The 16,180-nt window shown below is 34.6% G+C and overlaps 1 protein-coding gene across 2 annotated transcripts in view; it reads right to left on the bottom strand.

Moving 5' to 3' along the window:
- CD2AP (CD2 associated protein) overlaps nucleotides 1-16,180 on the bottom strand; it is a 132,744-nt gene that overhangs the window by 78,638 nt on the left and 37,926 nt on the right. For both annotated transcript variants that reach the window (XM_034991139.1, XM_034991138.1), the window contains exon 3: nucleotides 3,587-3,740. In XM_034991139.1, coding sequence (XP_034847030.1) covers nucleotides 3,587-3,740 — 154 coding nt within the window. The remainder of the gene's footprint in view (nucleotides 1-3,586; nucleotides 3,741-16,180) is intronic.

The raw sequence follows: 16,180 nt of genomic DNA, 5'->3' as shown, positions 1-16,180 counted from the left end.
TAGTACAGCTGTCATTTCCTCATTATTTGACCTAAGTTCTCTGGGAATCAATGTCCTGAACTACAAAATAAAAGAGTTGGACTAGACAACCATGACCGTTACTTCAGTTCTGATATTATATGGATCTATGAAAACTGTTTACCAAAACAAAAAATAAATCCAACTGAACCTCCAAAACAATAAAAGAAGCAATCAACACATGAAAGAGGTACAAAATAGATGACAATCAAATAGAAAAATCTAGTCTCCAAATAAGAAACAGTTACACCTCAGTAATTGTTTCCTCCATTTCATAATGGAATATCTGATTTTAAAAATGTTTTACAATAGAAGAAACCAAAGAAAGTAAACACTGACCATACTTTTTTTTTTTTTTTAAGATTTTATTTATTTATTTGACAGAGAGAGAGAGAGCACAAGCAAGTGAGCACAAGCAGGGGGAAGGGCTGAGGGAGAGTGAGAAGCAGGCTCCCCGCTGGCAGGGAGCCTGATGTGGGACTCGATCCCAGGACCCAGAAATTATGACCCGAGCCCAAGGCAGACGCTCAACCAGCTGAGCCATCCAGGCACCCCAACGCTGACCATACTTTTATAACTAACCTAGAGTTTACAGTATAATTTTTCAAATGTCACCTTTCATTACATCTCAGAGTAAATTTTTAAGTAGTAATTTAATAGTGGCTTTTATGCATACTGCAGGAAAACTTCTCATTTCTTACACTATAGATAAATACAGTCCCTAAATACTTTTGGAAGTTGAAGTGAGCTTGAGAAAATGTGTCCATTGTAGTTAGCACTTCATAGGTGAAGGAAAAATGATCTACATTACTGAAAAATTCTATTCTGCTCAGGGTGCACTTCACAGAAAATCCTATCATTTGATAATTTTAGGCCTTTAAAAAAAATGTAGCTTGCTTCTTCTTAATGAGTATGAGTATCTTTTAAATAACTTAAAGTAGATAAAGAGTATTAATTAGCTCCCCCGCACCCAAGCATATCAGTAACTTTGAGGAGCCTAGTTATATTATAACCAAAAACTTTTGAGTTTGTGCTTTTTTCCCTGTTCACACACTAAGCATAATTCACCAGAGTGTTTTCCAAAGTAGTTTGCAAAATTATTTGCAAATAATTTTTCCCCCAAAGGAAAGAGCCACATTGGATAAAAAATATCTGAACGGCCCCTATTATTACTACAAAATATGAGCCATTTATTTAAACTTAGGATTTTCTGTTTTATTTCCTATTTTAGGAAAAATAGAAAGTAACTTTACTTTTTTAAGTTGCTTAAACAAAATTCTCTACAACATTATCTCTGTGCCTGATTTTATAAGGGTCTCAGCAGCAATGTGACCTGTACCAGTTTTTGCTATGAGATGTGCAAATTTTTCTCTTCTATAACTTTAGCAACTTATAGTAATTGTTCTGAAAAACATTATTCTGTGCTCACCCTAAAAAACACCTGTTTGTTTTACCAGTTATTATGGTTAGCTTACACACATAAGCAAAAGTGCGGCTTTGTGACTAGACTTCATGAAATAGCCAACAGTTTTTTGGCTTGGGAGACTAAAGAAGAATAGCTAACAAGCCCAGTTTCCAGCTACTTACCACCACAGTATGTACCTGAAACTCTCTTTTTAAGTTGCTTAAACAAAATTCAATACACATGCAGATTCACTTGTCTTGGCATACAGAGATTAAAATTGAACATTCACATTGCAGATTATTTTATCAACTTTTACAATGGTTTTTTTAATTATTAATAATACTGGATAGTAGTATCCACTACTATTTAATATTAAAATAAACCACCTTTTGAATTACTGGTCTATTTTGTGAATTAAGGATATGATACAAACAATAACAAAAAAAAATCAGATTAAAAAAAAAAAACATTAGCTTGCTTTTCCTGGAAAATCAATCTGAAAGCAAAAACAACCTGCATCCTGTTTTACATGTTAGCTAGCACCAAATTACCAATTTAGTCCTTGCAAGAACATGCACTTAAAAACAAGTTATGGAGGATCCTCAGGAAAAAGTCTAATAAACCTCCTGGCACCAACTACATAATGGTTTTTTTGTGTTCTTGAGGAAGGTAAAATTTAGTATGTCTTCTCTTATTAGGAGACAAAAATGAATAAAATAATCATAACCTTGAAGTCCTTTGTCTAGTCTCTACTTAAGAAAACTGTCCTTTTATAGCTCAGTAAAACTAAAAGTGGTAAATGGATTTTATAATAGACAGATGTCATAAATTAACTCTCCAGTGGGCCTAAAAATTCTCCTGTGCACAAAAATTCCATATAGAGGTACACCTGTAGGATATGAAATACTCTCGGTAATCTGTCCCCCAGTCTCTAAAACAGAGTCTGAGCATCCAGGACAATTAAAACTATTCAAACTGTTCACCTTCAGGCAGTAGTCTGAAAGCAGTATGCGTAATATCTAAATATTGTTTGTACAATGCATTTACTGGGAAACAACACAGAATCCTTTAATTGGTCTTATTGTCATGAAATCTTTTTAATTTTTATGAAAATCTGCTTTCATCTTATGAAAATAATCAAAGGATGACAGAACCGAGAAAGTAAAGGTTTCCCCCAAACTTCACAGATAGTAGCACAGAAGTAGCAAGATAATAAGGAGACTCCATAAAAATCATAAATAGTCTTATATTTGTAAAATGTATATAAACAAAATTTCTTTACTGTAGACTACTTGGTACCACAAGGGATTTACAGACCACAATATCAAAGACATTGATCTAAGATAAATATGGTTAAATACTCATTTACCACTTATTAACTCAAATTAATCATGTAATTCAGTGTTCAATCTCTCAAGGGGCTTCAGGTCTTACTATGTTAAAATACCATCTGCTCCCATAAATGCTGTATTTTGTACATGTTTAATGTTTAATACTTTAGTAACTGTCTTTCCCAATACCGTAAGCTTTTTGAAAACAGCAATATTAGCTGTCTTTTTTACCACTTTCTCACCAGCAGCAAAATAAAACTCAAGAGATTAAATGATCTAAGGTCATAAGATGGACTCAAACTCATGTCTGATTTCAAATGTGGTGCTCTCCCTCTATGCTAAAATGTTCTAACATATTTATAGAGTACTAACTACCTAAAAGGACTGCTGGGCCAATCACCTTGTGAAGCTGAATGTCTATATTCAGATGTCTAACCAATGAAGAAAAACATACTGCCAAAATGCATGCATCTATACTGCTTAAAGATGAGCAGACATCTTAGCATAAAATAAATTTTATTTATGGTATAAATATATAAATTGTATTAAAATAAATTTAAGGCAAAGCATCAACTATTCAACAGAACCTGTAAGGCTAATAAGAAAACAAAGCCCCATACTTTCATTTCTAATTCCTATAAACAATTGTCAGCAGGTCATGCTCAATTATTGTATGAAGAATGACTACAAGGGCCAATAACTAGTAACATGAGAATATGAAGTTTCTGCAGTCCACTGCAAAAGGTTAAGCTAATTTTTCTTAACATAACTTATGAACGGTTATAAAACATCCTTTATTTTGGTTTAAACAGGAAAGAAATTATTTACATACTCTTCTTAATGTTTTTGGTTTGTGGATGTGGTTGAATTCCTCCAGCTGGAAGTCCATAGGTGCTTATTCGTTGTACAAGACTTGCTACATTCCCATGTCTTTCCCGTTTAATGGGCAAATTGTCATCCTTGGATTCTGTCTCTCTCTTAATTTCCTATAAAAGAGGAAATCAGTAAATAGGCAAATTAAGTTGTAGTTTATTAAATTAAATCCTCAAATGTAAAATACCAAAACACCGGTACAGTGATTATTATATAAAACATGACATCAAATTTTTCTCTGCCCACACATATCTAAAGAATGCAGCACACTTTGGTAACAGTGACTCATGAGTTTAAGTCTTACCAAAATGGGAGACAGACGTAAAGAAAGACAGGCTGAAACACCACCTCCACCCCAAGATACAAAGAAACTCCGAGATACATAAACAATGAAACAAACAATAATTCTAGATCAGGGTGGGCAAACTTTTTCTATAAAGGGCCAAATAGTAAAATATTTTAGAATTTGTGGGCCATATAATCTCTACTGGAAAAATGAACCCTACCATTTGTAGTGCAAAAGCAGTTATATACTTAAATGAATGAACACAGCTATACTCCAAAAAATTTTATTTATGGACACTAAAATTTCAATTTCATGTAATTTTTACATGACATTAAATGTCATTCTTTTGATTTCTTCCAACTATTTAAAAATTCTTAACTAGCATTCTCAGCTCATGGGTGTTATAAAAACAGGAGATGTTCAGATTTGACCTGTGGGCTGTAGTTTGATGAAACCTGTTCTAAGTCATAGTTCTAACAGAAGATATGCAAACCTTCATGAAAAGAAGGGGCGCCTGGGTGGCTCAGTGGGTTGATCATCCAATTCTTGATTTCATCTCAGGTCGTGATCTCATGGTCATGGGGTCAAGCCCCAAGTTGGGCTCCCTGTTCAGCAGGTAATCTGCTTGAGATTCTCTCTCCCTCTCGCTCTGCCCCTCCCCCTGCTCTCTCACACTCTTTCTCTCTCTAAATAAATAAATCTTAAAAAAAAAACCCTCATGAAAAGAAGTATGCAATTAAAAAAAGACAAATGGAAAGTCATTCCATGTTCAGTGATTAAAAGCTCAATTATTATAAGGATATCAATTCTCCCTAAAATTGATGCAATGATGCAATGCAATCCCAATAACTGTACCAAAGATTTGGGAGAGCAATAAACTGGTTTTAAATTTGTATAGAAAAAAACACAAAGAACAGCCAGAATACTTCAGGGAAAACAAAGTGAGGAGGCTTTTCTTTTTAATAAGATATAAAGAAAAACTATATGATACTATAATTTAGACAGTGTGGTACTAGCATAAAAAGACATACTGATAAATGAAACAAAATAGTCCATGAACAGAAAAGCTTGACTTATAACAGATAAAAAGCAAAGAAAAACACATGATGGCTCATAAACTAATATTCCATATTTAGGGGGTTGGGAGAAAACTGTATTCCTATACCTCACACATTTGATAATAAAACTTAAAAATTTGTTTATTAAAAGTAGACATCAGAAAAGCAAATCACTAACCAGAAGATACTTTTCACATACAAAGTTAACAAAGAATTTGTTATCTCTAGGTGTTTACATCTACCACAAGGTTAACCAAGTTGTTACTCTCTAGGATTTCAGACAATTTTCACTTCTTTATACTGTTCAGAATTGTTTCATGTTTGTTTTGTTTTTAACAATGCATATTATCTTAACAGTGAGAAAAAAAGTTTTTCATTTTGGGAAAACTATTACACTGGTCAAGAATTGTGAGAAGTTATTAAAGTATAAATCGTGGAAAATACAAAGTATTTCACAAAATGGGCTGCTTCATTTTTATTGGTAATTCACTTAAGGAAAAATACTCCAATTTGCTATTAACACATGGGATATCAACACCTGAAAACCTTAAGTTTTCAGACTGCACTAAGTATACTTCAAACTAATAAAAGCATAAAATTTTTGTAAAGAACGGTACTTACAACTTCAACTTGCTAAAAAGTATTCATTTTGAATTCTTCTTACTGTCTCATGAGCTGCCCACATTTTAAAAAACTAAAAGTCGTATCTCTGAGGGCTATTGTTTTCTAATACAGGGACCAAGAACTTGGCTTGCCATTCAAGTTTTGTTCCTCTAGGAAAGTAACTCCAGTTTGACGAAATGTGATTAAGAGTACAGGTTCAGGAGACAGATGACCTGGTTATAAATCCTGATTCAATCCTGTTCACTGGCTATATAACTTTGGATATTTGTGTTATCTTTTAATAAAAACTTACCACATGTATAAATATATTGACACGTTTCTTGTTTCTAAAAAAAAAAAAAACTTACAAGATATTGCTCAAGACCTAGAAACATTTTAAGGACCTTCAATATTATCAGAGACATAATCACATCTAAGAATATTAGATATAATAAATCTTCTGAGGGCATAAAACATAAAAGGAAAGGCGGAATGTGAATTAGAAGTATATAGACTACACTGAATAAAGAAGACTCAGGTTTACAACCTCCCCAATACATAGTGCCAACTAAGATGTTTAATCACAAATATCAAGTGACCTCAAAGCTCTACGTAAAACTACAGATAAATTTGCTTTGAGCTCCACCTCCTCTTCCTCTGGAACCTCTTCCTGCTACAATCCACAACCACCAGATACACACACACACTCACTCACCAACCTAATTTTCCCTAATTCCTGGACACACAGTGCCTCCAAATTACTCTTTGGCTATCATCTTCAACAGCAAATCTCACTGACTCCTATGAAGTGTTACTAAGGTGTCCAGTGTTTCTTCCTTCTTCTGCCCTTTACTTCCTTTTACCTAACCAGCCAGTAAATAAACTACTAACATAGTAGTATCTATTTTCTACCAACTTCACTTCCTTTCCTAACTTTGAAAAATGACTCCAGGAAATCCAGTAAAAAAGAATCCTCACTTGGGGAGTATCACGTATTGACAAACTCAGAAAAACTTTGAATTTCACCCTACAAATGAGAAAAACATCCTACAAAATAGGTAGTATCAATGCAAAATTGGCCAAGAAAAAGACAATGTGGATAATCTTCATAGAAATAAGAATGCAATTACACTAATTTGTTCCATAGATATGGAGTAAGAAGAGGCAATTTAGAGGGAGGCAAGAAATACAAGCAAATGAGAGGGAGCTAAAAAGTTTGGAAAGGATACAGTTATTCTTCATCTATTAAGATAATCAAAGATACTTAACTCTGCACTAACCAAAAACAACTTAAAAGATGATCAATAAAATTCACAAACCACTTCTTGTTTTAATATATCTTCATAATAATTTGGTTATCTAATCATAGCCAATGCATGATCATAATCTGAAAAAAGAAAGCAATTAATTTCTATATCACAGAATTAAATAAACATCACAAAGAATAATAAAAACCAGATTAAAGGGAAAGAGTCTTTTTTTTGTTTCTCAAGTGAAAGAGGTCATCCTAAACTGAGTCACAGTTCTTATGCTAATTAAAATTTAAGGAATACACTTAATGTTTTTAATATAACATTAAGGATTTCCAAAAGTGTTATTAAAACTAGTACCTCCAACTTTACAAAACATAAATCAGAAGATATGGAAAAGTGATATTACTAAAGATGTATGAATCTAAGCAGAACTGAATGTTTATTTAATATGTCCACTGTTTTAGCTTTGGCTACATCCATTAGACCCATGTTTGAAAACGAGGTTTGCAACCTAACAAAAATGGTTTACCCTATTCCTAAAGTTTTTATTTTGTTTTTTTAGAATGTAAGTAATAGTATATAAGGAATCATGTACCTCAAGTCATTAGATTTTCATTTTTATGTCTAAATTAAATCAGATAGTAGCAAAGAACCTTTAAGTCCAAAGTGAAAGGACCAACAGGAGAAAATCTCCTTAATATGAAATAAGTATACACCTCCTGAGTGCCAACATATCAAAATCATGAAGGAAAACAACAGATATAACAGGACTATTTTGAAAGTTTCTAAATTTATTCTTTCCCGCAAATATGCTATTCTCCACACAACTGCTGCCTCTCCAACTTGGACAAAGGGCCTTCCTATTGCAGCTGCCCCTCCCCCACTGGAAAAGACAAAAGTAGGAAAAGAGAGAGAAAAAGTTATGTACATTCATTGTCAATGGAATCCTACTCCTTTCTCTTTTTCCATCACAAGAATGTTAATGAGAGCCAAGAGAAGTAGAGTGGGAAAGACACTAAATAAAGAACTCAGACATACTACACTGAAAACACCCCAGTAATTTATAATGGTCACATTTCTCATACTAGTTATATGGATTTAAAAATGTTATTTGTGCTTGCAGTTCTAGGATGAAGGGATTTTAGGGTAAGAACGGCAGGTAATGAGGGCTAATATACCTATGACTCAAAAGACATTAGACCCACATGGAGATCCTTCTCCCAAAGCTGCTAGACTCCTTGAGGCCACAGATGACATTATCAAGCAGGCAATGAATGCTGATCCAAAAAGCAAGATCAGGAGATATCCCAGAAGCCCAGGTTCTGGCACTCAAACTTTCCAAGCTTCAATTATTTCTACAATTTGAAATACCTTAGCAGAAACAAAATGTATTAACTCCTTCAGGGGAAAAATCAGAATTTAACTTTCCAGGTAAGTCCAAGGTAAACATTAACATGATTTATATAATAATGTCTTAAATTTAAATTTATGGTTTAAATATAGGATATAAAGGGGGAAGGGGATACAAATAATTCAGTTAAAAAATTTTTCTATAGATAACAGTCTGTATCTACCACATTCCTAAATGTGGAAGGAGGTTGGAGGAGGGTTATAAGGAAAGAAATGTAATTTTCACAATAGCCACTTCTATATTCCTTGAATTTTGTTTCAACATGTATTATTTCAGTGATTTTTTTTTTAAATAAAAAATTTGATGTGCTCACAAACAACAGTGCTACAAGTCAAATTCTTCCAGGGCATTTAGAGAAAGATCTTAGTTGTATGAACACACATTACTACATCTAAATCCTTACACATCTTTTCTAGCATTACCTGTACTGAACTATTTCGTTAATACAGTGAACACAGCCTACACAGGATTCAGAATATTATCAAAAATATCCCAAGTCACAGAACAAATTGCTCTTAATCGGTGTGTATACTTACTGTTTTACAGTATATAACAAAATATGTACTACAATGTATCATAAGTATAACTTCGACGTTTTATCTACTGTTTTTATTGTAATTCCCAGTAAGTTGTCTTCCATTTAGTATTCTGATATCTACAGTTGTTTTCTCATCTAATGTGTTTCAAATAATGAAAGTAAATCAAACACAAAATTTTCTCCTGATATAAAGCCAGCTTCCTGAACTATTCTATTAAGGTCACCAATACATCTCCTAAAACTTAAAAACATCACTGAGGTTTATCTAAAAGAACAGGTTTCATAAAATAAGGGATTCAAAAATATCAAGGTAACATAAAATCATGTTGACATTTCCTTCATTAAAAAAAATTCTTGGGTGCCTGGGTGGCTCAATTGTTGAGCGTCTGCCTTTGGCTCAGGTCATGATCTCAGGGTCCCGGAATCAAGCCCCACATCAGGCTCCCTGCTGAGCAAGGAGCCTGCTTCTCCCTCTACCTGCCACCCCCCCAGCTTGGCTCACGCGCTCTCTATATCTGACAAATAAATAAAATCTTAAAAAAAAAACAACACAAAATCTGCATTCTTCTAGAAAAATGTGATATTAAAAAAACAAGAAATCACGAAGATGCTTCCAAACTAGCCACATACATCAGATCATTATCTTATCCCCATATTGCCATTTCTCTTTAAAAGTAACTTTTTAAAACTTTTTAAACACACTTAAAGACTTAATGTCTGCTTAACCATTTAACCCATGGAATACAGACATAAAATGCAAGATAAGTTGTCAAACTCCCCAATTAAAAAAAAAAAAAAAAGACTCAATGAGGGGCGCCTGGGTGGCTCAGTCAGTTAAGTGTCTGCCTTCGGCTCAGGTCATGGTCCCAGGGGCCTGGAATCAAATCCAGCATGGGGCTCCCTGCTCAGCAGGCAATCTGCTTCTCCCTCTGCTGCTGCTTGCTCTCTCTGTCAATTAATAAAGTAAAAAAAAAAAAAATCTTAAAAAAAAAGATGCAGTGATTTGATTTAAATCTCTTTCTAAATGAGAAAAATATTGCTAGAAATTTATGTCAAAATAAAGAAAGAAGGGCGCCTGGGTGGCTCAGCTGGTTAAGCGACTGCCTTTGGCTCAGGTCATGATCCTGGAGTCCCGGGATCGAGTCCCACATCGGGCTCCCTGCTCAGCAGGTAGTCTGCTTCTCCCTCTGACCCTCCTCCCTCTCATGCTCTCTGTCTCTCATTCTCTCTCTCGCAAATAAAAAATAAAATCTTAAAAAAAAAATAAAGTAAAATAAAATAAAGAAAGAAATATCCAAATGACTTTTATTCACTTGCCAGCTCCCAAAAATACTTAAATGTTAAAACTTTTGTTTCCTTGTTCCTTATTATATCAAAAATTATATCAAGCTCTGAGGACTCTTTAAAAGGAAACAAAATTTCATTTTAAATTTAAAACGATGGGAAAAAGCAATACATTTACCAACATCTGAGACATCAATGAATATATCCACTTATTTTTTAAAGTAAAAAAATCATAATAACATCATGTAATAACCTATAATACCATCAGTATAAAGCTCACAAGAAAGCTATATCAAAGCTCACAAATAACATCCCTTATCCACACTGTCCTGCAAATACTCTTTAAGTACAACCAATAAAAGTATTTATTAATTTCTTTTAATATCTTATTTCACTCATATTTCTCTGCTTAAGAGAAACTAGCTATTACTACACCATTTCTAAAAGGAGAAGTTCTTTCTATGTAGTGAGTTTTTAGACCATTAAGGATATGCACTTCAATCTCTATTAAAATGTGTAACCATCTATCTGATGGTTACGAGAGGGGAGAAGGTTTGGGGAGATGGGTGAAACAGGCGAGAGAGATTAAGAAGTGGACTTGTCCAGTGATGAGCACAGGGTGATGTATGGAACTGTTGTATCACTGTATTGTATACCTGAAACTGTGTAACACTGTATGTTAATTAACTGGAATTAAAATAAAAACTTTAAAAAAATGCATCACCATCTAGATGGAATAGATCAACTGTTTCCTTAGTCCTCCCACTTAAGTACAGTTAAAAACTCTAGACAATACATATTAAAAATTAACAGATAAAAATATTCTGAAAGTGGAGAAAAGCAGACAGATCAGCCAAGAGAGCCCAGGTTCCTCAGAACCTGGTTAGTGAGCTGACAAAGTTTTCTTTTTGCCTCATACATTCTAGACTGAGTACTGGAGAAACCAGCAACTGTTACTGCCCATGAGAGGAGAGGAAAAAAGCTCCAAGAAAAGTCTGCTCTCTCCAGCAGAAGGACCAAGAAAAGGGTAACCTAGCAAGATGGAAACCAATCCACTGTAGTCAAATAGTACAGAGAAAAAGAAATCAAACTGGCAGGGAGCCTAGACTTCCACCCTCACCAGGCTGTAACCAGACCACCCACTCACCACCACTACCCCATTTTTCCAGCCAGCGTGGTGTCAGACAAGGCCAAGTGGAGAGCCAAGACTCTCATACCCACCGGGTGGGAATGAGCCCCCTTCTCCTCTCTGTCAGTGGAGGCCACAAGACAGCACTAAGGAGGCATACCTGCCCTTTCATCAAGGGGGATTCAAGGACTAGTGAGCCGCAATCCTACACCACTCAGCAGTAACAAGCAGCTCTTCCCTCTACAAGTGTCCACAGAGACAGAGTGGGGAAGTAGACTTGGAGGTAACTCATTTTTTTTTTTCATCACAGCTTTTCTCTTTAGTAAGATACAATTTAAATGTAGATCCAAGGTCCTCAACCAATGTTATGATTTTTAAAAAATTACTGCCAATACTTCTACCAGGACATGAACACAAATCCTCAGCTTTAAATAACATGTCCTGACAAATGTCGGCTTTCTCTCCTTTCTCAGTAACTAACTTTCCAAAGGCATTTTAGTGGAGCCCCTTTATCTTCTTAGAACTACCTTTTCCATTCCAAAGAACTTAACAAAAAAAATTAATTTCTACCAGATCACTTTTCTAAATACATCCTGACTCCAAAGGCCATGTTCCTTTCCTAATGTCATGCTATCTTCTTGACATAGCTCTAGTCAGGATGATAGAAGACCTATCAAAATTAGTTTTACCCTAAGGAGCTAGTTCTTACACAAATCCGAACACACTAAAAGCTTTTTTATTGTCTAGCCTCTCACACACAGTTGGTCCACTTTTAAACACACTTGATCTGTTCCACCACAACCACCATGAAGACTATAGATTTGGTTTAGAGAAATAGGCTAATCAAACTAACTGCTTGTCCCATATTTTCTCATTTTAATTACTTTCTTCTTTATTTCTGTCCTTCCTTAAAAACAACTAGCTTTGGGGCGCCTGGGTGGCTCAGTCAGTTAAGTGTCTGCCTTCGGCCCAGGTCATGATCCCAGAGTCCTGGGATCAAGCCCTATGTCAGGCTCTCTGCTCAGTTGGGGGCCTGCTTCTCCTTCTCCCTCTGCCCCACGCTACTGCTTGCTCTCTCTCTAGTGCTCTCACTCTCTCAAATAAATAAAATCTTTAAAAAAAAAATTAACTGCTAGCTTTTTTAAAAGAGAAATTAGAACAGTTTTAACTTATTTACCTATTTTATTATTGTTTGATTTAACAGTAGCTGGTATAGTATAGTCACCAGGAAAAAAACCCCATTTGTTGACTAAATTAACAATTTAGGTGATTTCCTTCTCTGACTTTCCCTTTATGAAATGGATGGGCAATTCCTGAGCAAAAAAAATAATAATAACAGGATAAAATAATAAATCCATAATGTATCTACTTGCAAAGTACAGACACTCAAAATCTAGAACACCCAAAGTAAAGTATTAAATGCCATTTTCCACCTCCCACAAATCACTTTTTTTGCTTTCAAAGCACTCATGACTATCAAAATTATCATCTTATTCATTCATTTTTTCATTTTTGTCTTCTCCCCACCATTAGAAAATAAACTCATAAAGAGAAGGGAACTTACTTGTTTTATCCACCATTGTGTCCCTAGCATCTATAAAAGTCCTAACACATAGAAAGAACCTTGGTAAATATTTAACAAATGAATAAATGGCAAACAGAAAAGAATAAAACAATGGAGAGGCAGGGTATGAGGAGGATATGCCACAGTATTGCCACCAATCTTACTAAAACATAGCTCAATAGAGAGTGCCTGGGGAATCTGGTTTCTTCTTCTTTTTTTTAGATTTATTTATTTCAGAGACAGAGAGAGAGAGTGGGTGCAAGCACACGAATCGGGGGACGAGCAGACGGAGAGGAGAGAATCTCAAGCCAACTCCCCGCTGAGCAGGGAGCCCAAAATGCAGCTCAATCTCAGGACCCCGAGATCATGACCTGAGCCAAAACCAAGAGTCAGCCACTTAACCGACTGAGCCAACTAGGTGCCCTGGAAATCTCGTTTCTTATCAAGGATACTGAAGAGTCCCATTATCTAAAAAAGAACTGAAAACCCTGCTGTAACTGCTGCAAGAGACATGTGGTTGATGAAAACTACAGGCTTCAAAAAGAGCTTACTGAGAAGTATCCCTTACTTGGTTGCTGTTAATCTTACTTGCAATAAAGAAAGCTCTTATTTTACTTATATTTAACATAACTCACTACCTGGACTACATGAAATTTTGTACGAAAGCATGTATTCCTTGCGTTATGCCACCCCTGAGATTTTAATGTTGTTACTACAGTATAAGCTATCCCATTCTTACTGATACATTGGGCCTTCTATTTTCGCTTTTAAACTTTGTTTTTCAGCACCATTTCTAGGGATGGAGGCAGTAGAAAAACATGAATGAAACTGTTCCATTTTATAAAGTTACCCACAGATAATTTTACACAAGCATTACAAGTCCTGCTTCATTTTCCAAATATCATTATTTGTACATTTTCTGCATGTTTCCATTCCCTCTTTAGTCTTTGCAATGCCCTCATGTCAAATCTCAAGTTTAGTTTTGGGGGGAAAAAAAGTTTGTTTCCATAAAATTGCATTTTGAGGAAGCAGTTTGAATTTTCTTCTTCAAGGGTCAATTCTAAAGGTTATCAGAAGCATTTAATTTTGTAATTCTAACATCTTTCAATTATGCTGATGCTACTGGAGAATTTCAATGGCTAAGATTCATATCACTTTGTCTTTAGATTCTTAAAAGCAGAGAATGTTACAAAATGATCACATTTCTCCAATAACCAGCACATACTATATAAAATAATTTCTCATCTAAAAACAGGCTGACATTTGCCTATTACAGAGCTATCAACTACCAAGTCCTTGGTCCACCAACTATTACCAGTATGACTTTGGGCATAAATGACATATTCCTTGTCTTACTTTCATAGATGTCAGAATAAAGTGAGAAAATATATGGGAACTTGCAAAGTCTTAACACAAATAAAAGGTATTATGCCTATTAACTCTCCCTTTGCTTCCATTCTCACTGCACAACTCTGATTTCCATTACTATACTTTATAGCCTCAACTCTCTCCTCTTTCATAAAACCTTTCCTTCTCACTAAGATTAATCCATTAAAGCATTCTATTCTCCCTCTCCTGTCTCTAAAAACTCTGTGATTTCCCTAGTATCTTTTAAATAGTCTTAATACCTTTACAGGATACTCAAAATGCACAGTACCACTGGCTTTAATCCATACTTTTGGCCTTAAAATCCCATTATACACACCCCCATAGAAAAACTTACATTCAACCAAAGTAGTCCATTATTTTTACCATAAAACACTTTGCGCCTTTGTCAGACACAGAGCACACCGACTATTCTTCTAACTTCCTATCTTTAAAGACAAGTCAAGTGTTATTTTCAACATCTTTTCTGAAAAGTATTTTTTCCAAGATCCTTTAGCACCCATCATCTTTACCACACATTTGACATTCAGCCAATAAAGCACTGCAATTTATCCTTCTGTTTTCATGCTGTTATCTCCCCCAATAATATAAGTTGTGGGAACTCTTCTCACCACACCCCAAAATACTTCAGACAATTACTAAGTATCTGTTTAATGGAGGAGTGTTTACTTTGTTTCATCTCAATTACAAAGACCCAAAGTGCCAAATATCAACAAGTCACAACACTGACACTGAATCTCAAAGTTTACACGAACAAATAAATCAGACACTTGACTCTCTACTTTAGTCCAAAACACTGAAGTTGAGAATGAGGAAAGATCTGATAAACTAGCAAGTTTCTTCCCAGTTTTGGCTCAATTCTTAAAACACTACAAATCTGTGAGGACTATTCAAAATTTTTTATGTGGAAAAAATTTAATTACTGCCTAAATCACATCTGTACAAAAAGTAAAGAGAGACTGATGAAGAAAGACTTATACTGAAAAATCAAAACTTTAAAACTAATGAAAACATAGATTATCTTTAAAACCTTCCTGCTCCCAAGTTATACTGAGACAAGCCACAAAAAGCACCATTCTCATCATAGTACTTCTTAGTGTGAATACTGTGAATTCTGTATTGTGCAAGAACTCAACAAAAATGGACAGAAATATCTGAACAAGCTAGAAACAGGAAAAGAAATTTAAATGGCCAATAAATGTGAAAAAATGCCTAACTTCCCTCATAATCACAAAAATGAAACACTGAAACATGTGGATATTATTATAGATCTGTAAGATTAGAAAGAAAAAAAAAAAGAAAATCTGATGGTATCAAATGTAAAAGAACATGGAAGAAAAACTCTTTTATACTACTGGTAGGAATTTAAATTGGTGTAATTATTGAGAAATTAGACAATGTCTAATATAGCTGAATATGTGCGTATCCTAGGATGCAGCAAATTCTCAGCTATGTATATAACCTACAAAAGGATATTCATTGCAGCATTGTTTTGAATAGCTAAAAAATGAAAAATAGTCCTATTTTACCTCATAAAATGTGGTGAAGACCCAGAATGGAACACCACAGGACTGTGCAATCTCTACTATAAAACTACATGTACATTCCTAAACATCTGACCTTCTGGGGGGAAAAGAAAATCATACACACTAAAATACTACTGATTAAGTGAAAACTAAATCAAACACTAAAAATACCAGTGATTATGCAAAAAAAAAAAAAAAGTGTAGGGTTTGGGACATACCAATTTAGACCTATGCAACTTTGGAACCTGAGCACTAAAATGAAAATAAAAATAAGTAATAATAACCTTAGAAAATGGATAATAAGTGGGTAATAACTTAAGGCTGCCCAAGCAGATGACAGACGGATTCCTCCATAGGTATTAAAAATTCATAAAACAATAAAGTAGAAAGGTTGGTTTATGGATGTTAAGATAGTGCAGAGAGAAGAGGAGTCAAAAGATAGAACTTTATATGCTAGGACTGTCAACTTTGAGGAGAATACCCAGATACAGATAATCACCTTAACAAAAAAAAGG

The sequence above is a fragment of the Mirounga leonina genome, unplaced genomic scaffold, assembly GCF_011800145.1.
Source record: "Mirounga leonina isolate KUSES-001 unplaced genomic scaffold, KU_Mleo_1.0 Mir_53, whole genome shotgun sequence".
Lineage (NCBI taxonomy): Eukaryota > Metazoa > Chordata > Mammalia > Carnivora > Phocidae > Mirounga > Mirounga leonina.
This window is presented reverse-complemented; position numbering and strand designations above follow the sequence as displayed.